Below are 24,509 nucleotides of genomic sequence, written 5' to 3' on the forward strand. Positions count from 1 at the left end.
TCATTGACAGTCAAGCTTTTCCTGTGAATACTCGAGTTAGGATGGTTTTAAAAAGATACAGTACAGGAAATAGCATCCTCTGCTTGTTCTTGTCACTTCTGGAGTATTTACTGAGGGCCTGTGATTTGCTTGAGTTTCTTAGGGCACCTTGTACCTTGCTGAGAAGCTATCAAATGGGGATTATAGTCACTTTTTATGTTTTCCTCTACCCCACTTATACTGCCATTCAGATGGAATAGCTAATGATCTGTAAATTATTCTGCTAATTCGTTATAGTATTTGTTGATCTGTATTCCTTCAAGATTCTGAAAAGCAAGAATCAAAAGGAACAAACTAGAATTAACTGTATGAAGCAAAAAACGATAGAGGGAAAGGAAGGTGTGTACAGCTCTGGTACCATGGCTTCCCTCTAGTCTGCATTTTGCTGTGTTCTAGTGGATAGTATCTTAGTGCAGAGGCATTAAGTGCATATGTGGTAAGTTTTCTCTCCAGTGTTCAGTGTAATGTCTGGCACAAAGTAAGTGTTCACTTAATGTTTATTGATGTAATGAATTCATAGTGAAGTGATGACTCAACACAGCAACTCTCGATGTTTCTTCATCATTGGCCTCTCTCTACTGCTTTGTCCATAATTTGTCATTGATAGTCCATGATATAGTACCTTCAAAGGTTTTTGGAGGTTATTCTTTAAAATAATTCTAATAAAAAATATAGCAGTTTTCTGTGGATCAGTTTTGATGTGGTAGATTTTTGTCCACATATTTTATGGATTTATCTACATATTTTAGAGATGAGCTCTATAAGGAATCTATAGTTGTTAAAGTTTTAGGAATAAGTGAATAAAAGTGTGTATGTTAGCTTGATAATAGCTATGGAGTGGACTGTCAGGTATCTTTGTCTGTCCGTGGGTGTCCTTATATGACTTTGGCAGGTGTTGAGGTTCTGAGGATATTCACCACAGGAGTACTTCTTTCTTTTCTCTAATCTTTGAACCAGAAAGGCAGCTGCTAACAGCTGGTGGGGATGGTAAAATTCCATGAAAATGTGACTCTGGTATCACCAGTCCAAATATATTTGCTGTTGACAGTGGCTCTTGGTACTACTGTTCAGTTCCTTAGGGTGAAAGGTCTTATCCTGCTTGAGGGTGGGAAGGCGGGACAGGTGGACTGGAAGTGACTGACTTGTTATCCTTTGGGATTTAGAGTCTGCTGTACACAGTATAAAGTAAGTACATTTACTTTTTTTGTGTCACTGGATGCCAGCTGGGAAACAGTGCCCTCTATAGCCTCAGTAACATGACCCTTCATTTTGTGCTTGAGTTTTGGGACCCAGTTTATAGAACTGCAGCAAGACTTTAGTGGACTTTTTAAAGCCAGAATTTGGACCCCTGGCCTTAGCACTGAGTGCTCCAGAAGTTCATGTGTTGTCCTGCTTAGTACCCTTCAGTGCCCTGATGCCATAAGATAAGCTCATTGTTGATAGCAGTCTGTCTAGGGAAGTGACCAAAACTCATTTTCCATCCTTCTGATTCTCAGGTATCAACTTGAACTGAAGGAGGACTATATCACTAGAACCAACAGACTGATCGAAGATGAAAGGAAAAATAAAGGTGATTTGGGGAGCAGGGCAGGAAGCTGTATTTTTCAGTTTCAACACAGGTTATCAGCTTCTTAAGTTGGGTCTGTTCTTTAATCCAAAAAATATATACCTTCCACTTCATCGTTACTATTAACTGACATAGTTTTTGTCCTTTTAATTTTACAGAGTGAAAAAAATAATCACTGTCTTTCAATGTTTTTGTAAACCTTCTTGTTTAACTTTTTGTATATTCACAAAGATCAGTGATTTATTGGTAGAATTTTATTCAACTATATTTCAGTATATCTTGATGAATAAATCTGTGATGTCAAGAATGTGGCATCAACTTACTGCTGTGGGTTAATACTACTCTAAACCATGAGAGGTGTTATGACCTGATTTCTTATTTTTCTTAACTTCTAACACGTATTTATGCTTCATGATATTTTATTTTCACATATACCCTCCTAAACTCTTGTATATATTACCCCGAGACGAGGAGAGTTAGGTAATTGATCTTTCAGATATTTGACATTGCAGTGTATCTCTAGGAACTATCCTGTGACAAGAGTTTTGGGTGGCTATTTCAAATGGATTGCAAGGAGTCAGCCAGGGCTGGGCACTTGGTCCTTATCAGCAGGCCACCAGGTGTGCGTGGCTGCTCCTTGGCGCCTGTCGTGCTCAGACTAATATTAATACTTCTGTAGGAATTGGTATTGCCATGTAGTTAGCATGTGACTTTTTGATGATACATCTATATAGCCTTATGTTAGATGAAGTGATAATGACAAAATAATAACTATAAAATCTTACCAGAGCAGTCTTTGTCTTTAAGGAAATTCAGAGCTGTTGGCATGAGGGCCCCACATTCCACACGGGTGGTGTAACTCTGGTGACTTGTGTGTAGCAGGAAGTTCACCACATATATGACCGTTACAACTGACTTCACATTACCTAATGAGTAACAGGACTTACTTGCCTGCTAATTTTTTTTTGACCCAATATCTGCTGTTTTATATCTTTTTTGGGGGAGGGGAATGCCACAGGGCTTATAAGATCTTAATTTCCTGATCAGTGATCGAACCTGCACTCTGGGCAGTGAAAGCATGGAATATTAACAACTGGGCCACCAGGGAATCCCCTCTGCTATTTTAGATGATGAAATAATGGTCATTAGGTCTGACATACTGGCTATAAATGATTAAATGACTTGTATTCACTGAGAAACCTTTATGATATTTAGTTGCTTGGCTTTGTCTTTCAGAGAAAGCTTTACATTTGCAAGAGGAACTTGCAGCTCTTAATTGTAAGAAGGAAGAACTTGATCGTTCTGTAAACCGTGTGAAAGAACTCGAGGTAATTGTTAATCATATTGATTTTTTGAAATAGATGTTAGACAACACAGGAAATTTTAACTTCAGTCACACATAATTTATCTCAAGTGATCCTCTTTGTATGTTTAGACTGTTTATTATATGATTCAGAGGGTGATGGCTGAATTTAATTCAGTAGTTGTTCATTTCAGTCTTTGTCTCCTAGAGAAGCATAGAAAGAGCATGTCCTTTGGAGCCCAGAGTCGTCCTTGAATCCCTCACTGTGTGCCTGTGGGCAAGATTTGTGACCTCAGATCCCTTATCTGTAAGCTCTGGAATATTGCCCACATCCCATGGTTTGTTGAGGGATTTCAGCTGGTTTCTTTGCCTTTCCATAGCAGGTGGCTGGCATGTACTAGTATCTACTCAGCTTCTTTCCCCTTCCCCTCACCACCAGGTAAAAGCTCCTATCACTACATCGGGATCTCACAGATTAAAGCAAAATGAGAGGCATTTTTCACATGATACTGTTACTTTTTTTCTGTTCGTTTCTGTGCTTGCTATCCAAAGCCCAGAACTGGACCTTCAGATACTTAAAATATATTCTGTATATAAGATTTGTTTTTGCAACTGTGATGAATTACTTGAGAACTTTATAGGCTCCTGTCTTCAAATGAGATATATCAGACTGAGGGAAGGAGAGCACCTCCCAGCACCTTAGTAGTATCTATCTCACCTTTTCATATTAAAAAACAGACACATTATTAAATCTGTGATGGCTTTTGGGTCCTTAGTTGCATATGGAAAGTTGGGTGAGAATCTGAAGGACTTGCTATGTAGGACAGGGTTCTGCATAAATTGAGTTGTATGAACTTGCCCCAGCTCCAAGACCAAAGTTGTTGTAGTTAGAGTCGTCTTGTTACAGAGCAGCAGACCAGCGAGCTGACCATAATTAAATTATGCCACAAAGCTGAGAGCAGACTGTCGGCATTTACCTACTCAGTCCTGTAAAGTCTCTGTTCAAATACGAGTTTTCCTTTTCCAATTCCAGCTTGAATTGGAGTCTGTCAGAGCTCAATGTTTGGCGTTAACAAAGCAAAACCACATGCTAAGCGAGAAGGTTAAAGAGATGAGTGACTATTCTCTACTGAAAGAAGGAAAACTGGAGCTTCAGGCACAAAATAAACTACTTAAACAACAAGTGGAAGACATGAAAAGTGAAAACATGCATCTCCTAAACCGTAAGTCTTTTTTAAAAAATGATTTGTAATTCATGTTAGGTTCATAATAGGAAATTGTTTTTTTTTTCTTTTTGGCTACACCATGAGAATGTGGGATCTTAGTTCCCCAACCGGGGATCAAACCTGTGCCCCCTGCAGTGAAAGTGCAGAGCCCTAACTACTGGACCACCAGGGAAGTCCCAGGAAACTGCTCTAGGGGAGGCTTCAGTTGGGAAGCTTTTATAAAACTAAAATTCCAGATTGAAATTCCTTCTTTGTTGCTTGCTATTCCATAATTCATAGTGTCTGTAAGAATAAACATTTTTAAATTTAATTTTTATTTTAGATTAGAGTATAGTTGATTTACAGTGTTGTGTTTCAGGTGTAGAGAAAGGGATTCTGTTATACATATACAAATATCCATTCTTTCTCAGCTTCTTTTCCCATGTAGGTCATTACAGGTTATTGAGTCAAGTTCCCTGTGCTGTACAGTAGGTCCTTATTATCTATTTCATATATGGTACTGTGTGTCTGTTAACCCAAAACTCCTAATTTTATCCTTCTCCCTGCCTTTCCCCTATGCTAACCATAAACTTGTTTTTGAAGTCTGTGTAGTCTGTTGTGTTTTGTAAATAAGTTCATTTGTATGACTTTTTAGATTCCACGTATAAGTGATATTGTAAGATATTTGTCTTTTTCTGTGACTTGGCCTCACTTAGTATGGTATTCTCTAGTTGCATACTTGTTGCTGCAAATGGCATTATTTCTTTTTTGTGGCTGAGCAGTATTCCATTGTGTATATATACCATATCTTCTTTATCCATTCATTTGTCCATGGACATTTGGTTGCTTCTATGTCTTGGCTATTGTAAATAGCACTGCAGTGAACAATGGGGTATGTGTATCTTTTCAAATTATGGTTTTCTCCAGATATGTGCCTAGCAGTGGGATTGCTAGATCACATGGTAGTTCTGTTTTTATTTTTTTGAGAAACCTCCATACTGTTCTCCATAGTGGTTGTACCAGTTTACATTTCCACCATCAGTGAAGGAGGATTCCCCTTTCTCCATGCCCTTTCCAGCATTTATTGTATATAGACTTTTTGATGAGGGACATTCTGATTGGTGTGAGGTTGTATCTTATTGTAGTTTTGATTTGCATTTCTCTAATAATTAGTCATGTTGAGCATCTTTTCATGTGCTTTTTAACCATCTGTATGTCTTTTTTGGAGAAATGTCTATTTAAATCTTTTGCCCACTTTTTGATTGGGTTATTTGAACTGCATGACCTATTTGTATATTTTGGAAATTAATCCTTTGTTGGTTACTTCATTTGTAAATGTTTTCTCCCATTCTGTTGGGTGGTCTTTTTGTTTTTTGGTTTTTTTTTTTATGGTTTCCCTTGCTGTGCAAAAGCTTTGAAGTTTTATTAGGTCCCATTTGCTTATTTTTATTTTCATTACTCTAGGAGGTGGATCCAAAAAGATATTGCTACAACTTATATCAGTGTTCTGCCTGTGTTTTCCTCTAAGTGTTTTATACTATCTGAGCTTACCCAGTGGCTCAGTGGTAAAGAATTGCCCGTAATGCAGGAGACCTGGGTTTGATCCCTGGGTCGAGAAGATCCACTGGAGGAGGGCATGGAAATCCACTCCAGTACTCTTGCCTGGAGAATCCCTTGGACAGAGGAGCCTGGCAGGTTACAGTCCATGGGGTTGCAAAGAGTTGGACACGACTGAGCATATATGCATGGGCTTACATTTAGGCCCTTTAATCCATTTGGGGTTTATTTTTGTATATTGTGTTAGAGAATGTTCTAATTTCATTCTTTTGCATGTAGCTGTCCAGTTTTCCCAGCACCACTTGAAGAGACTGTCTTTTCAACATTGTATATTCTTGCCTTCTTTGTCATAGATTAATTGACCATAGGTGCGTGGGTTTATTTCTGGGCTTTCTGTTCTGTCCCATTGATCTATATTTCTGATTTTGTGCCAGTACCATATTGTCTTGATTACTGTAGCTTTGTAGTATAGTTTAAAGTCAGGGACCCTGATTCCTCCAGCTTCATTCTTCTTTCTCAAGATTGCTTTGGCTGTTCGAGGTCTTTTGTGTCTCTATACAAATAGTGAAATTGTTTGTTCTAATTCTGTGAAAAATGCCATTGGTAATTTGATAGGGTTTGCACTGTATCTGTAGATTGCCTTGGGTTGTTGTTCAGTCGCTCAGTCGTGTCTAACTGTTTGTGACCCCATGGACTGCAGCATGCCAGGCTCCTCTGTCCTTCACCATCACCCAGAGCTTGCTCAAACTCATGTCCATCGAGTTGGTGATGCTATCCAACCATCTCATTCTCTGTCATCACCTTCTCCTCCTGCCTTCAATCTTCCCCAGCATTGGGGTGTTTTCTAATGAGTCGACTCTTCACATCAGGTGGCAAAGTACTGGAGCTTCAGCTTCAGCATCGGTTTTTCCAATGAATAGTCAGGATTGAGAAGGACTCAAGAATAGTAAAATTTGCATTTATGTGCATTAAATTGTTTTCAAATTCCTGTGGCAGAATTGCTCGTTGTCCATTTGATGGAGCTGTTAGAAAATTGTGTGCATGCCCTAAAAGGAAGAACAATTTGAAACTTCTCTAGCTGCTTTTAAAAGTAAAGCTCAATGAGAAAACTTCAGGTTGATAACAATCACTATCTGTTACTTTCCTAGGCATAGCTCAGCCGTCTCCCGAACTGCTGATTTTTCAGAAAGAATTAAAGAAAGCAGAAAATGCTATTGCATTTGAGCATAAGGAGTTCGAAACCCACAAGCAAGCTCTACAAAAACAGCTTCAAAGCGAGGTGAGTATTGCTCCTTGTGCAGCCAGGGGTCGGGCCAGTCTGCTGCATAGATATGTGAACTTGGCACACACCACACCGGTGTAAATGGGGTTTACTTCAACATCAGAGCTCCCCCAAGGCGCTAAAGTATGTGCTTTCTCATCTGAGAGAACTCTCCAGTGATCATGTGACTTTATATTCATAATTGTCACAAAATCCAGAGGCAAGCAAACTCACTTAAATGCACAATTTTTCAAGTCCTGGTGGTGCCCACAGTGGCAGTGTCTTGATTCTCACCCTGTGACTTGGAAATACTACTGCCATCTCTCTTGTGTCTGCCCTGGAGTAGCTGCTCTAACTTGCATGTGACAAGAGGTGGAAACTTGTTTTATCTTTCGTCATCTTGTAGGGACCCTGTGCGTTAAGGGTGTAACGCTGCTCAGAATTGGCAAAAGGGCAAAAGAGAATAAGCCTAATGAGAGAATAGCTCCCTTTGAAGTGAGCTGTGATTTCTTTTATGTTCATTTCTTTTCTTCTCTAATTCTCTGCAGATTGAGCGCTCTGCCCAGCTGAAGGCCCAGGTATTAGAATATGATGCTTCTGTCAAGAGGTTAACTACACAGGTTTCAATTTTAAAATTGCAACTAAAACAAACTCAGACAGGTTAGAGACATTTTTAACCTTTATGTGTGTGTGTGTGTGTGTGTGTGTGTGTGTGTGTGTGTAAAACTTCTGACATTTGTGAAAATGTAATTGTTACTCATTGAATTCTTAGTAATTCTCATAGTAGGGGAAAGCTTCCCAGGTGGCTCAGTGGTAAAGAACCCTCCTGCCAATGCAGAAGACGTGGGAAATATGTGTTTGATACTTGGGTGGGGAAGATCCCCTGGAGAAGGGAATGGCAACCCAATCCAGTATCCTTGCCTGGAGAATCCCATGGACAGAGGGCCCTGGCGGCCTATAGTCCATGGGGCCACAGAGTTGGACACAGCTGAGCACACACAGCACCTCGTAGGGAAAAGTCATAGAGAAATGTGCCATCTCAGAAGTCACGCTCCCTGTCCATTTCAGGGATACCAACCAGGTATCCAACCAAACAAGTCAGCCAGCGTGACTTGTTTTCACAGGTGCCCCATGCTTGGGGGAACCTCATACCACAGATAGGTGTGATAGTGACACAGAAGCCCCCAAATTCATCCTGGACCTAGGCTTTCCTTTTTTATTTGCTGTCTGGTGGCTCAGACAGCAAAGAATCCGCCTGCAGTGCAGGAGACCTGGGTTTGATCCCTGGGTTAGGAAAATCCCCTGGAGAAGGGAATGGCAACCCACTCCAGTGTTCTTGCCTGGGAAATCCCATGGACGGAGGAGCCTGGCAGGCTACAGTCCATGGGGTTGCAAAGAGTCAGACATGACTGAGCGACTGACACTCACACATCCTGATAATAAGATCAATCAACTCTTGAGTGGTTTTATATATTCCCTGACAGAGGTTTATGTGAGTGGGAGAGGCAGCGTGGCCTGGCGAAAGAGCACTGCTGCTGAAATCAGAAAACTGGTTTTGTACCCCAGTTTTGCAGTTAAGTTGTTTGGTTTTGGGTACATTTCTTTTAACTTCCTTGGGCCTCGAGTCCCCTCTTTGTAATGAGGATAATACCTTCTGTGCAGTGGAGGATGAAGGGGATATGTGGTTGGCTCCAGTGCAGTGCCTGGGGCACATAAAACACTTGGGGAAATGGCCACTGCTGTCATTTTATTACTGTGTCTTCCTGTGGATGCATGACATCTGCCCCTCCTTCTTACCAAGTGCCAATTTTGACGCTTTCTTGAGCTGCTTTCAAGCCCAGCAGAAGTTCATGAGACTTTGTGATTCTGAGCCATCCTCAGTTCCTATTTGCACTTCTTCCCCCTCGGGCCCTTGGCCCCTTCTCCCCACCCTACTTTTATTTCCGTCTCTTCACTCATCTCTACTCTTTCCTGTTGCTCATTTTCTCGCCACAACTCTGCATTTGCCAAACTTCACACTGCTGAAACTATCCTGAGCTCAGATCATTAGAAATAGTTCAGTGAGGATGGAAGCTTCACGAGCACGGGCCTGCCAAGCATCTGTCCCTGGCACCATCAAGGTGGCCTTGCAGGAGAGGAGCGGTCACATGTGGTGGCTTTGCATTAGGCCAGCCCAGTGACTTGGTGCTTTGCAATTGGGTGATTCAGCTATAGTCTCCTGTCCATGACGTGGGAGCAGTGAGAGTTTTGGGCCCACGGTGGCGCCCTGACCACATGCCCTTCCCCTCTCTGAGATTCAGGCTGTACGCAGTAGATTTTGCTGCAGCCCTGGGAGTTTGGAGGTGGCATCCTGTAATGAGACACATTCATTATTTTGAAGTCAAGTGTGTGAATGTTCCTGCTGATTAAATAAAGATTATAAATGGGCTTAAATCAGATCAGGTCAGGTTTTTCAACCACATGAGTTCAAGTCTGGTTAGGCTTTGTCCCCGAATACATTGTGAATGCCTTTTCAGTTCTCAGAGCTTTATGGATTTCAAGGTCGTGCATAATGGATTGTGAAGTAATAGTATGCATTACAAAAGAAGGCATATGAAGCAATAGTTGGTACATATAAGCTCTCAAACGTTAATAATTAGTGTTTTGACTGTGGTTTTACAGACTTTTTTTTGTTTAAGTATAGTTGATTTACCCTATTGTGTTGATTTCTACTGTGAAAGTGAAAGTGTTAGTCACTCAGTTGTGTTCGACTCTTGTGCGACCCCAAGGACTGTAGCTCACCAGGCTCCTCCATCCATGGGATTCTCCAGGTAAGAGTACTGGAGTAGGTTGCCATTCCCTTCTCCAGGGGAGCTTCCCCACCCAGGGATCGAACCCAGGTCACCTGCATTGCAGGCAGATTCTTTACCCTCTGAGCTACCAGGCATAACTTTGGTTTTACAAACTACTTTTTTTTTATTGAAGTATAGTTGATTTACTCTGTTGTGTTGAATCAGCTGTACAGCAAAATGATTCACTTGCGTGCGTGCACGCGCGCACACACACACACACACACACATATATAAATTGCTTTTGGTACTGTTTTCCATTACAGTTTATCACAGGATACTGAATATAGTTCTCTGTGCTCTACGGTAGAACTTTGTTGTTTACCCCTTCCATACATAGTAGCTTATATCCGCTAACCCCAGCCTCCCACTCCATCCCTCCCCCAACGCCCTCCCCCTTGGCAACCATAAGTCTGTTCTCAATGTCTAAGAGTCTGTTTCTGTTTCATAGATGTGCTCATTTGTGTCATATGTTAGATTCTACATAGAAGCGATACCACATGGTATTTGTTTTTCTCTTTCTGACTCACTGCACCTAGTATGGTATTCTCTAGTTGCATCCCTGTTGCTGCAAATGGCATTATTTTGTTCTTTTTTATGACTGGGTAATATTCCTCTGTGTGTGTGTGTGTGTGTGTGTGTGTGTGTGTGTGTACACACCACATCTTTATCCACTCATCTGTTGATGAAGGTTTAGGTTGTTTCCATGTCTCGGCTATTGTGAATAGTGCTGCTGTCAACATACAGGTGCATATGTCTTTTTGGATTAGAGTTTTGTCTGTATATACGCCCAGGAGTGGAATCACTAGATCATATGGTAATTTATTTTTACTTTTCTGAGGAACCTCCATACTCTTTCCCATTTTTCAATTGAGTTGTTTGTTTGTTTTGCCATTGAGTGTATGTATTTTGGCAATTAAGCCCTCGTTAGTAGCATTGTTAGCAATATTTTGTCCCATTGTATAGGTTGTCTTTTTGTTTTGTTTATGGTTTCTTTTGCTGTGCAAAGGCTTGTACGTTTGATTAGGTCTCATTTGTTTATTTTTGTTTTTATTTCTATTGCCTTGGGAGACTGACCTAAGAAAAAATTGCTGTGATTTATGTCAGAGAATATTTTCCTATGATCTCTTCTAGGAATTTTATAGTATCATGTTTTATGTTTAAGTCTTTAAGCTATTTGGAGTTTATTTTTGTGTATGGTGAGAGGGTGTGTTCTGATTTTGTTGATTTACATGCAGCTCTTCAGCTTTCCCAGCACCACTTGTTGAACAGACTGTGTTTTTCCCATTGTATATTATTGCCTCCTTTGTTGAAGATTAATTGACTGTAGATGTGTGGGTTTATTTATGGGCTCTCTATTCTATTCCATTAATGCATATGTCTGTTTTTGTGTCAGTATGATGATGTTTTAATTACAGTAGCTTTGTAGTATTGTCTGAAGTCTGGAAGGGTTATGCCTTCTGGCTTGTTTTTTTTTTTTCCCTCAGGATTACTTTGGCAATTCTGGGTCTTTTATGGTTCCATATAAATTTTAGGATTGATTATTCTAGTTCTTTGAAGAAATATAATGGGTAATTTGATAGAGATCACATTAAATCTATAGATTTCTTTGGGTAGTATTGCCATTTTAACAGTATTGTTCCAGTCCAAGAGCATGGGATATCTTTCCATTTCTTTGAATCCTCTTTAATTTCCTTTATTAATAATTTGATGGGCTTCCCTAGTAACTCAGCTGGTAAAGATTCCACCTGTAGTGCAGGAGACACCAGTTCAATTCCTGGGTCTGGAAGATCCACTGGAGAAGGGATAGGCTACCCACTCCTGTATCTTGGGTGTCTCTGGTGGCTCAGCTGGTAAAGAATCCTATTTTATAGTTCTCAATGTATAAATCTTTCACCTCGGTCAAGTTTATTTTTCTTTTTTTTGGAGGGGGAAGTAATTTTAAAAGGTACTGTTTTTTTACATGCCCTTTCTAATATTTCATTGTTAGTGTAAAGAAATGCAACTGGTTTCTGAAGGTTAATCTTGTATCCTGCTACTTTGCTGAATTCATGTATTAGAAATAGTAGTTTTTGTGTAGAGTCCTTAGGATTTTCTATATGTGTAGTTTCATGTCATCTGCATATAGTGGCAATTTTACCTCTTCCCTTCCAATTTGGATACCTATTATTTTTCTTGTCTAATTGTTGTGGCTAGAGCTTTCAGTACTGTATTGAATAGAAGAGGTTAGAGTAGGCATCCTTGTCTTGTTCTAAATTTTACTAGAAAGGCTTTTGGCTTTTCACCATTGAGTATTACGTTGGCTGTGGGTTTTTCATAAATGGTTTATTGTGTTCAGACATGTTCCCTCTATACCCGCCTTAGTAAGAGTTTTGTCTTGACTGGATGTTGAGTTTTCTCAAATGGTTTTTCTGTATCTTTTGAGATGATCGTGTGGTTTTTGTCTTTTGTTTATGTGGTGTTTCACATTGATTTGTGTACGTTGAACCATTCTTGTGAGCTTGGGATGAATTTCATGTGGGTTGTGTATATGATCTTTTGTATGTATTGTTGGATTCAATTTGCTAATAGTTTGCTGAGGAATTTTTCATCTATATTCATTTCATCAAAGATACTGATCTGTAATTTTCTTTTTTGGTGGTGTCTTTGGTTTTGGTATCAGAGTGACAGTGGTTTCATAGAAGATCTTTGTGAGTGTTCCTACCTCCTCAAGTTTTTGTAAGAGTTTAAGAAAGATCTGTATAAGTTCTTCTTTGTATATTTGGAAGAATTCACCTGTGAAGACATCTGGTCTTGTACTTTGTCTGTATGGATTTTTTTGTTTGTTTGTTTTAATTACAGATTCTCTTTCACTTCTAGTGATCAGTCTGTTCAAATTATTTCTTCTTGATTCAGTTTTGGTGAGCTCTATATTTCTACAGAGTTGTCCATTTCTTCTAAGTTGTCAAATTTATTGGCATATAATTGTTCTTAGTATTCCCTTAGTTTTTTTTTTTTGTATTTCTGTGGTATTGGCTGTTGTATCTCTTTTTTAATTTCTTATTTTGTTTATTTGGGTTCTTTCTCTTTTCTTGGTGAGCCTGGCCAGAGGTTTATCAGTTTTATTTACTCTTTCAAAGACCCAGCTCTTGGTTTTATTGACTTTTTCCATTTTTTAATTGCTACTTTATTTTCTATCTTTATTCCTTCTTTCTGCTGACTTTAGGTTTTGTTTGTTCTTTTTCTGATTCTTTTAGGTGGTATGTTACATTGTTTATTTGAGATTTGTCTTGTTTGTTTGTTTTTTTTTTTTTTTTTTTGAGGAAGGCCTGTATTACTGTGAACTTCTAAGAACTGCTTTTGCTATGTCCCTTAGATTTTGTATGGTTCTGTTTTCACTGTCATTTGTTTTAAGGTATTTTTAAATTTCCACTTTGGTTTCCTCGTTGATCCATTGGTTTTCCAGTAGCATATTGTTTAGTCTTTCCCCATTTCTTTTTCTGTGGTTAATTTCTAGTTTCATGCGTTTATAGTCAGAAAAGATGTGTGATAATTTCTGTACCATTAGATATGTTGAGGCTTGTTTGTGCTCCAGCATGTGGTCAGTTGTAGAGACTGTTCATGCACAGTTGAAAGGAATGTGTATTGGTTTTTTGTTCTTGGATATAATGCCATGAAAATACCAATTAGGTCTAACTGCTCTGTTGTACCATTTAGGATCTCTGTTGTTTTATTATTATTTTGCATAGAAGATCTGTCCATTGATGGGAGTGGGGTGTTAAAGTCTCCTACCATTATCATATTCTTGTGAATTTATCTCTTTATATCTGTTTGTGTTTGTTTTATGTGTTTGGGTGCTTCTATGTTAGGCACATATATTTTAGGTTAACACATGTAAAATCTTCTTCTTGTATTGACCCTTTTATCATTATAAAGTGTCCTTCATTATCTTTTTTTATGACCTTTGTGTTAAAGTCTATTTTGTCTGATGAAAGTATTGTGATCCCTGCTTTCTTTTCATTTCTCTTTGGTTAAAATATCTTTTTATATCTCCTTACTTTCAGTCTGTGTCCTTTGCCCTAAGCTCTTGTTTTTTTTAATCCCGTCAATCACTGGGTCTTTTGATTGGTGCATTCAGTCCATTTACATTTAAAGTGATTACTGTTAGATATACATTTATTGCCATTTTAAGGCTTGTTTTCCCATTGATTTTATATTTGTCCATTTCTTTTTGTTTTCCTTTGTGTGGTTTGATGATTTTCTTTTGTGTTATACTTATGTTCTCTTCTTTTTGGTTTTTGTGAATCTGTTGTATGTTTTTGATTTGTAGTTACCCTGTTTTTCAAGTATGTTAACTCCATCCTTTATCTACTTGCCTTAGACTGGTAGCCATATAGGCTCTAAAATATTCTAGGAAGTGGGGGAAAAAAATCTATGTTTTCTTACTCTCTTTCTCTTGCTGTCTTTAGAATCCTCTCTTTAACTTTTGCCATTTTTTAACTAGAATATGCCTTGGTGTAGGTCTCTTTGAGTTTACCTTATGTGGAACCCCGTCTGCTTCCTGCATCAGATATCTGTTTACATCTTCAGGTTTGGGAAGTTTTCAGCCGTGATTTCTTCAAATACATTTTTGATCTTTTCTCTTTCTTCCTTTTCTGGAATCCCTATTATGTATAGCTTGGCGTGCTTTTTATTGTCCCATAGGTCTCTAGATCAATTGGTAAAGAATCCGCCTGCAGTGCAGGAGACCCCAGTTCGATTCCTGGGTTGGGAAGATCCACTGGAGAAGGGATAGGCTACCCACTCCAGCATTCTTGGGCTTCCCTTGTGGCTCAGCTGGTAAAGAATCTGCCCACAATGTGGGAGACTTGGGTTTGATCTCTGGGTTGGGAAGATCCACTGGAGAAGATAAAGGCTCCCCTCTCCAGTATTCTGGCCTGGAGAATTCCATGAACTGTATAGTCCATGGGGTCACCAAGAGTTGGACACGACTGACTACTTTCAGGTCTTTTGTTTAGGTTTCTTTTTTTTTTTTTTTCATTTGGCTTTCTCTCTGCTGTCCTGAATGGGTGATTTACATTATTCTGTCTTCTGGGTCACTTATTCATTCTTTGGTGTTACTGGTTTTGTTTTGTTTTGGCCATGCCACATGACTTGCAGGATCTTAGTACCCTGACCAGGGATTGAACCCACACCCTCAGCAGTGAAAGTGTGGAGTCCTAACCACTGTACCACCAGGGAATTGCTTGTTTTTCTACATAATTCATTGCCTTTAGTTCAGTTTTAATCTCAGCAATGAGTTTTGTAATTCTCTTGCTTCCTCTTTATCGTTTCTAGTCCCTTTTTTACAGTACTCTGCATTTTTACTGACACTTTTTCTTACTCCCTTTAATATTTTCATTATCTTTTTTGAAATCAGTGTCTGTTAAACTGAAGAGGTCTGTTTCATTGTTTGTTCTTTCAGGGGAATTATCTTGTTCTTTTAACTGGGAGTGGTTCCTTTGCTTCATTTTACTTAATTTTCTCTCTCAAACTTACAGAAGAGAAATATATCTGTTGTGGTCTTGGGGGACTATTTATATGCGGAAGCATCACTGTGTAGCTTCTGTGGGTTTAGTGTTTGTTTGGCATGAGGGCTGTTTTTTGATATGGATGCCTGTGACCTCTTTGTTCAGCGTGTGCTGGCCATGGTCATTATCCCCTTATAATCAGGGTGTGCAGGTACAGTGGCTGGTGCCCAGTCCTGAGGTTCTCAGCATTGGTGGAGGATCTCACACACTCCCAGAGCATGCGATGGGATCATTGACGGCTTGAGACCACTGCTGGAGCCCAGAAGGGCGGCAGTGGTGGCCATTCAAGACTGCTTCTGTAGCCTGAGGTGTGGGGAGTAAGTCACAGCAGAGGCTCAGAACCGATCCTGAAGCCTGTGGCATGCAGGTGGTGGTTGCTGCAGCTCGTGACCCCTCTTGAAGCTCCTGTAAGCCGTGTCATGCCACCTGAAAGTGTGAACAGCGGAAGAGGCTGTAGTAGTGCGTCCCACCACTCCCCTCACACACCCCAACCATCAATAACACCTGGCCTCTAAGGTGGCCCAAGCTTCTTCCATGTACACCCTCAGGAGCGACTGCTCCAGACTCCAGCCCCTTCAGGCTGTTTCCATACAGCCCACCCTAGCCCTCTCCCTGGGTCTGATTTCTGAAGCGTGAGCTTCAGCACCCAGCTCCTGCCTGCATGGGAGGACACATGTCTCGGGCTGGGGAGTATAGGGCAGTGGTGCTGACCTTTTGTGCAGGTCTCTCCGTCCCAGCTGCTGCACTCCAGAGGCTGCGTTCTTCTCCAGAGGCTCTGGAGCTCACCTCCATCTTGGCTGATCTCATGGGGTGCAGGAACCTTGCCTCTTTTATAGCACCCTCCTGAGGATACAGATCCTGTCCCAACTTCTTCCTTGCTTTTTTTTCCCTTTTGTCCTTCCTGGTTCCATGGAGATTTTCTTGCCCTTTCAGAGGTCTGAGATCTTCTGCCAGTGTTCAGTAGATATTCTGTGCAAATCACTCTACATGTAGATGTATTGTTGATGTATTGTGGGCAGAGATGAGCTTCACATCTTACTACTCCACCATCTTGATCACACGCCACAGACTGTTTAATGTGCTAGTTGATTTTTCAACCAAAAAATTGCTGAAACGTTTCAGTTTGGTTCTCCACCTCTTCCCTTCCTGTCTCACACTCTGTTTGTGACCTGCAGCACTAGAGAATGAAGTGTACCCCAACCCGAGCCACTCTCTGCTGAATCGCTCCATCAGCGGGTTAATGAGCACCAGGGTGGAACCTCGTGATGGCAACATCAGTGGGGATTTCTTGAAAAATCCTCTGAGACAAGAGGAGGTGACAGCAGGCCCAGTTACACCGCGGATCCCCAGATACCCAAATGCCAGCGCAGAGGGAAGTTCCCCTGATTCCGACCTCGAGTTTGTAGCCAGTACTAAGGTGAGAGTGAGAGAGCTGGAGCAAGAAGCAGAGTGCCTGGAAAAAGCTTTCCAGAACTACCATCAAAGGGTCAGTCAGTGCCCTACCAAGAGCCGCTTGGCAGCCAGGAGCCCACCCTTGCTGTGTCTGCCGGGGACTCTCAAGAACATCACTGCAGCTGTTCCCGAGAGGTGTGTTTTTATGGATGCCAGAGTCACCTCTCAGCAGCCTCCAGTAAGCACACGCGGAGAGGATGACAGCGAGGTGTCCGAGGTGCCCAGCAGCATGGCCTCAAGGTCACACAAGAGCACAGCCTCCAGGCGACTCTCCTCCACGCCACTCCCCAAACCGAGAAGCCTCGATAGTGAAACATACCTGGAAGGTGAGCTATGGACACAGGCCTGTGGATGCTCTGGTTGGGGCTCAGTTGCTCCTCATCCCCCCTCTCCTCTGGGTAACAGTGCAGCTGGAGGCTGATAAACTGGGAGTCATGGGAGCCTCTGAACTGTGGGCTCCTAGGGAACCCTGACTCCCCCACCCAAGGTTACAGGTGGTGTGCAGGCTGTAGGATGGAGGGTCAAGTGCCAGCATTTTGCTTGGCACGTGGAGGTTTTTAGAGTGACTGTGGCTTTTCTTTGGCTGCTGGTTAGTTTCATGTGTTCTCCTGTTATCACTGAAGTTTCATTTTCATGCCTGAATTGTTAGTTTTGTGGATAACTTTCACATACCCCACTGCTTGCAAAGATGATCGAATGCATTTTCAAAGTGGTAGAAGTCTCTAGAAGCTGCACTGCCATCTTCTCCATGCAGTTTGTAACGTGCTTTTCCTGGTTGCTCCTGCCCCGTAGGTCTGGGCCGGTCCACTGTCACCACCACCTGTCCTGACAGAAAGCCACAGCCTTCGCCTGCAGAGTCCAGGCACATTTCGGTGCACTCGCTCTCCAGCCCTCTGGAGCAGAAAGCCAGGTAAGTACCTCGTTCTCTGCCTGGCCTCTGCTGAGGCTGGTTAGCTTCCTGTGGTCTCAGCCAGGACTGGCTCCATTTTTTTAGGTGATGTTAAAGACCACGTGGCAGGATAGAATTTGCAGTCAGATTATAAGATGCATGATCTCTGAGAATCATTTGAATTATTGCCTGGAGGAAAAAAAGATTCTACTTGTTTGCTAAACTTGATGTATAGTGTATGCGTAGAAGTCGCTCAGTCATGTCTGACTCTTTGTGACCCCATGGATTATACAGTCCATGGAATTCTCCAGGCCAGAATACTGGAGAGGGTAGCCTTTCCCTTCTCCAGGGGATCTTCCCAACCCAGGGATCAAACCCAGGTCTCCCACATTGCAGGCAGATTCTTTACCAGCTGAGCCACAAGGGAAGCCCTAGAATGCTGGAGTGGGTAGCCTATCCCTTCTCCAGTGGATCTTCCTGACCCAGGAATCGAACCGGGGTCTCCTGCATTGCAGGCAGATTCTTTACCAAGTGAGCTACCAGGGAAGACCTATAGTATATGTACTTGGGTATTAATAAGCATCTTCATAATTCTGTGAATAGACTTGGTTTATAAAGATAAAACACACAAAAAATTTGCAAATGCAAACCAATTCACTGTAAACGTTAAATAGTTTTGTACATCATTAAAAAGTCACTTACAAATATTTAGGCATTTAAATGTAAACAAATAAGGTTCCACAGTGTCAATCACTGAAACAAATTCAAAAGTGGTAGTTAGTCCTAGGATACATGGGCTGAAGCAGCATGGGGTGGGTGTGTCGAGAAGCTTGGGGGCGGGGGTGGGCAGCAGGCTGAGATTCAAGTCAAGGGTAGGCCTTCTACCTGTGCCTAGTCCCCACGGTAGGAGATTCTGACTCCTCTCTCGGCTCAGGCCTGGGCGTCTGTGTGTTGATGCTCATCTACTGTACAAAGGTGAGAACTACCACAGGTGCTTGTCTGGTCCTAAAGTAGGTAATTTTTTCTCGTATAGGTCTTTCTGTGTTAAAGCCAAGAAGAGAGGCAGGACACATCTTCAGCTGGCTCATGCTAATGGTATAAAGAGCTTTTTGAAAAAATTTTCAAGTTCTTTAAATAAAAATTCCTCCTTGGAACAGCTTTGAGAGTGCCAGGATATTCTTTCTTAACAATGGTAGTACCCAACTCATGGCATGAGGCAGTGTGGAAGAGTGACTGAGTTAATACATATTAATGGTTTGGAATGATGTCTGGTGCATGGAGAGCACCCAGTGCAGAGTAGCTCCTATTCACTATGTGTCCACGAAAAATTAATTTTCTGAACTATTTTCTCAAATCACAAAAGGCTTTTCATCACCCTCTGCTCTTATGTCTTACATTATTAAAGTTTCACATTCTTGAATTTTATTCTTCCCATCCAGTCTTTATCAAAGACATACAGAACTTCAAGACAAAAGTGAATTTTCAAATCCGGACAAGCTAGTTTTTAAGGATAACGAGGGATTTGAACCATCTTTTGAATGTAAGTTTAAATATTAATACTTGCTTTTATATGTAGAACTTGTTTCAAAATGTAAAATGTTTTGGCAAAACATACTGATTGTTACAAAATGCAAAACAGTTACAAAGTAACACATTTTTATTTTCTGATAAAATCAGTGATACAGATATAGTGCCATGTTTTTGTATCATGAAGATTTTTAGGTTCTCAGTTCCATTTTTAAAAAATTTCAGGGTAACTAAATTGCAAAGTTAGGGAGAGACTGAGGGCAGGAAGAGAAGTGTGCAACAGAGGATGAGATGGTTGGATGGACATGAGTTGAGCACACTCCAGGAGTTAGTGAAGGACAGGGAAGCCTGGTGTGCTGCAGTCCGTGGGGTCACAAAGAGTCGGACATGACTTAGGGATTGAACAACAACAATTGCAAATCAGAGCTAAGCCTGTCAGTTCAGTCGCTCAGTTGTGTGCAACTCTTTGTGACCCCATGGACTGCAGCATGCCAGGCTTCCCTGTCCATCACCAAGTTCTGGAGCTTGCTCAAACTTTTGTCCATCAAGTCATTGATGCCATCCAACCATCTCATCCTCTGTTGTCCCCTTCTCCTCCTGCCTTCAATCTTTCCCAGCATCAGGGTCTTTTCAAATGAGTCATTTTTTGCATCAGGTGGCCAAAGTATTGGAGCGTCAGCTTCAGCATCAGTTCATCCAATGAATATTGGGATTGATTTCCTTTAGGATTGACTGGTTTGATCTCCTTGCAGTCCAAGGGACTCTCAAGAGTCTTCTCCAACACCACAGTTCAAAAGCATCAATTCTTCAGCACTCAGCTTTCTTTATAGTCCAACTCTCATATGTATAAGTGACTACTGGAAAAACCATAGCTTTGACTAGATGGTCCTTTGTTGGCAAAGTAATGTCTCTGCTTTTTAATATGCAGTCTAGGTTGTTCATAACTTTTCTTCCAAGGATGAAGCGTCTTTTAATTTCATGGCTACAGTCACCATCTGCAGTGATTTTGCTGCTACTGCTGCTAAGTCACTTCAGTCATGTCTGACTCTGTGCAACCCCATAGACGGCAGCCCACCAGGCTCCCCCGTCCCTGGGATTCTCCAGGCAAGAACACTGGAGTGGGTTGCCACTTCCTTCTCCAATGCATGAAAGTGAAAAGTGAAAGTGAAGTCTCTCAGTCGTTAAAATCTGTCACTGTTTCCATAGTTTCCCCATGATTTTGCCATGAAGTGATGGGACCAGAAGCCATGATCTTAGTTTTTTGAATCTTGAGTTTTAGCCGGCTTTTTCACTCTCCTCTTTCACTTTCATCAAGCGGCTCTTTAGTTCCTCTTTGCTTTCTGCCATAAGGGTGGTGTCATCTGCATATCTGATCAGATCAGATCAGTTGCTCAATCGTGTCCGACTCTTTGCGACCCCATGAATCGCAGCACGCCAGGCCTCCCTGTCTATCACCAACTCCCGGAGTTCACTGAGACTCACGTCCATTGAGTCAGTGATGCCATCCAGCCATCTCATCCTCTGTCGTCCTCTTCTCCTCCTGCCCCCAATCCCTCCCAGCATCAGGGTCTTTTCCAATGAGTCAACTCTTCGCATGAGGTGGCCAAAGGACTGGAGTTTCAGCTTTAGCATCAGTCCTTCCAAAGAAATCCCAGGGCTGATCGCCTTCAGAATGCACTGGTTGGATCTCCTTGCAGTCCAAGGGACTCTCAAGAGTCTTCTCCAACACCACAGTTCAAAAGCATCAATTCTTCGGTGCTCAGCCTTCTTCACAGTCCAACTCTCACATCCATACATGACCACAGGAAAAACCATAGCCTTGACTAGACGAACCTTTGTTGGCAAAGTAATGTCTCTGCTTTTGAACATGCCCTCTAGGTTGGTCATAACTTTTCTTCCAAGGAGTAAGCGTCTTTTAATTTCATGGCTGCAGTCACCATCTGTAGTGATTTTGGAGCCCAGAAAAATAAAGTCTGACACTGTTTCCACTGTTTCCCCATCTATTTCCCATGAAGTGGTGGGCCCGGATGCCATGATCTTTGTTTTCTGAATGTTGAGCTTTAAGCCAACTTTTTCACTCTCCACTTTGACTTTCATCAAGAGGCTTTTGAGTTCCTCTTCACTTTCTGCCATAAGGGTGGTGTCATCTGCATATCTGAGGTGATTGATATTTCTCCTGGAAATCTTGATTCCAGTTTGTGCTTCTTCCAGTCCAGCGTTTCTCATGATGTACTCTGCATATAAGTTAAATATTTCTCCCAGGAATCTTGATTCCAGCTTGTGTTTCATCCAACATGGCATTTTGCATGATGTACTCTTCATATAAGTTAAATAAGCAGGGTGATGATATACAGCTTTGATATACTCTTTTCCCAATTTGGAACTGGTCCATTGTTCCATGACCAGTTCTAACTGTTGCTTCTTGACCTGCATACAGATTTCTCAGGAGGCAGGTAAGGTGGTCTGATATTCCCATCTCTTTCAGAATTTCCCACAGTTTGTTGTGATCCACACAGTCAAAGGCTTTGGCATAGTCAATAAAGGAGAAGTATATGTTTTTCTGGAATTCCCTTGCTTTTTCACTGATCCAGTGGATGTTGGCAATTTGATCTCTGGTTCCTCTGCCTTTTCTAAATCCAGCTTAAACATCTGGAAGCTCAGAGTTCACATACTGTTGAAACCTGGCTTGGAGAATTTTGAGCATTACTTTGCTAGCGTGTGAAATGAGTGCAGTTGTGCAGTAGTTTGAGCATTCTTTGGCATTGCCTTTCTTTGGTATTGCCTTTCTTTGGTATTGCAGTGAAAACTGACCTTTTCCAGTCTTGTGGCCACTGCTGAGTTTTCCAAATTTGCTTGCATATTGAGTGTAGCACTTTAACAGCATTATCTTTTAGGATTTGAAATAGCTCAACTGGAATACCATCATCTCCACTAGCTTTGTTCAAAGTGATGCTTCTAAGGCCCACTTGACTTTGCATTCCAGGATGTCTGACTCTAGGTGAGTGATCATACCATCGTGGTTATCTGGGTCATGAAGATCATTTTTGTATAGTTCTTCTGTGTATTCTTGCCACCTTTTCTTAATATCTTCTGCTGCTGTTAGGTCCATACCATTTCTGTCCTTTATTGTTCCCATCTTTGCATTAAATTTTCCCATAGTATCTCTAATTTTCTTGAAGAGATCTCTAGTCTTTCCCATTCTATTGGTTTCTTCTATTTCTTTGCATTGATCACTGAGGAAGGCTTTCTTCTCTCTCCTTGCTCTTCTTTGGAACTCTGCATTCAAATGGATATATCTTTCCTTTTCTCCTTTGCCTTTAGCTTCTCTTCTTTTCTCAGCTATTTGTAAGGCTTCCTCAGACAACCATTTTGCATTTCTTTTTCTTGGGGATAGTCTTGATCATGGCCTCCTGTACAATATCACGAACCTCCGTCCATAGTTCTTCAGGCACTCTGTCTATCAGATATAAGCCCTTGAATCTATATGTCATTTCCACTGTATAATTGTAAGGGATTTGATTTAGGTCATACCTGAATGGTCTAGTGGTTTTCCCTACTTTCTTCAATTTAAGTCTGAATTTGGCAATAAGGAGTTCGTGATCTGAGCTATAGTCAGCTCCCAGTCTTGTTTTTGCTGACTGTATAGAGCTTCTCCATCTTTGGCAGCAAAGAATATAATCAGTCTGATTTCAGTATTGACCATCTGGTGATGTCCATGTGTAGAGTCTTCTCTTGTGTTGTTTGAAGAGGGTATTGCTATGACCAGTGCGTTCTCTTGGCAAATCTCTATTAGCCTTTGCCCTGCTTCATTTTGTACTCCAAGGCCAAATTTACCTGTTATTCCAGGTATCTCTTAACTTCCTACTTTTGCATTCCAGTCCCCTATAATGAAAAGGACATCTTTTTTGGGTGTTCTAGAAGGTCTTGTATGTCTTCATAGAACCGTTTGACTTCAGCTTCTTCAGCATTACTGGTCAGGGCATAGACTTGGATTACCTTGATATTGGATGGTTTGCCTTGGAAACGAACAGATATCATTCTGTCGTTTTTGAGATTGCACCCAAGTACAGCATTTCAGACTCTTGTCGACTATGATGGCTACTCCATTTCTTCTAAGGGATTCTTGCCCACAGTAGTAAATATAATGGTCCTCTGAGTTAAATTTGCCCATTCCAGTCCATTTTAGTTCACTGATTCCTAAAATGTCAGTGTTCACCCTTGCCATCTCCTGTTTGATCACTTCCAATTTACCTTGATTCATGAACCTAACATTCCAGGTTCCTATGCAATATTGTTCTTTACAACATCAGACTTTACTTCCATCACCAGTCATGTGTACAATTGGGTGTTGTTTTTGCTTTGACCCTGTCACTTCATTCTTTCTAGAGTTATTTCTCCATTCTTCTCCAGTAGCATATTGCGCTCCATGACCTACTGACCTGGGCAGTTCATCTTTCAGTGTCATATCTTTTTGCCTTTTCATACTGTTCATGGGGTAAATGAAGCCTATAAATAAATCCTTATTTTGTGAAGGTTAGGATTGCCTCAGATTTAAAATAAGTAACTTCTTAAAATTTGCTTCCCCCCGCCACTTTATGGAACGTGAACATGTTTAAGTGACTTTACTTTGAATTATAATGATTCCATCAATTGCCTCAGATTTAGAAAAACCTTCCTTAGGTTACAGAATGGAGATTAAAGAGTATTAGCTTCAGAGACTAGAAATTGTTGTCCTGGCTTTGGTCCTGCCTTAGATTGTTCTACCTCGGAGCCTACTACTTCACTAAACAATAGGAATATAGTGTCAACCAGCTCTGAGGTTCTTTCTGGCTTACCAAGTCTTTTTTTTTTTTGGCTGTAGAAGCTTTATTCATAATAGCCAGAAACTTGAAACAACCTAGGTATCCATCAGTTGTTGTTCAGTCACTAAGTCATGTGCAAGTGTTTGTGACCCCATGAACAACCTAGCTGATCCAGGCTTCTTGCTGTACTCCCTTGGTTGTAACACACCATACTCGAGCCCCTCAGGCTGTCTCCCAGGTTCTGACCTCTGAAGGCTGAGCCTCAGCTCGCAGGGTGTGGAAACCTTTCCCTTTTCACAGCTCCCTCCCATGGGTGCAGGTCCCCTCCCAATTCCTTCCTTTTTTTTTTTCTTTCATCCTACCCAGTTACCTAGAGTTTTTCTTGCCCTTCTGTTAAGTCTGAGGTGGTCTGCCAGTGTTTAGTTGATGTTTTCGTAGTAGTGAGAATCATTCCACATGCAGATGTGTTTGTGGGAGAAGGTGAACTCCATGACCTACTCCTCCACCATCTTGATCCCATCCCCCAGAAA

The 24,509-nt window shown here is 41.3% G+C and overlaps 1 protein-coding gene across 6 annotated transcripts in view; it reads left to right on the forward strand.

The window, feature by feature from the left end:
• Window positions 1-24,509, forward strand: part of OFD1 (OFD1, centriole and centriolar satellite protein) — a 60,441-nt gene that overhangs the window by 31,252 nt on the left and 4,680 nt on the right. For all 6 annotated transcript variants that reach the window (XM_027535031.1, XM_027535027.1, XM_027535029.1 and 3 more), the window contains 8 exons: window positions 1,536-1,609; window positions 2,843-2,934; window positions 3,943-4,132; window positions 6,820-6,950; window positions 7,481-7,592; window positions 16,485-17,087; window positions 17,554-17,671; window positions 19,090-19,190. In XM_027535031.1, coding sequence (XP_027390832.1) covers window positions 1,536-1,609; window positions 2,843-2,934; window positions 3,943-4,132; window positions 6,820-6,950; window positions 7,481-7,592; window positions 16,485-17,087; window positions 17,554-17,671; window positions 19,090-19,190 — 1,421 coding nt within the window. The remainder of the gene's footprint in view (window positions 1-1,535; window positions 1,610-2,842; window positions 2,935-3,942; window positions 4,133-6,819; window positions 6,951-7,480; window positions 7,593-16,484; window positions 17,088-17,553; window positions 17,672-19,089; window positions 19,191-24,509) is intronic.

Source organism: Bos indicus x Bos taurus, chromosome X (genome assembly GCF_003369695.1).
Source record: "Bos indicus x Bos taurus breed Angus x Brahman F1 hybrid chromosome X, Bos_hybrid_MaternalHap_v2.0, whole genome shotgun sequence".
Taxonomy (NCBI): Eukaryota; Metazoa; Chordata; class Mammalia; order Artiodactyla; family Bovidae; genus Bos; species Bos indicus x Bos taurus.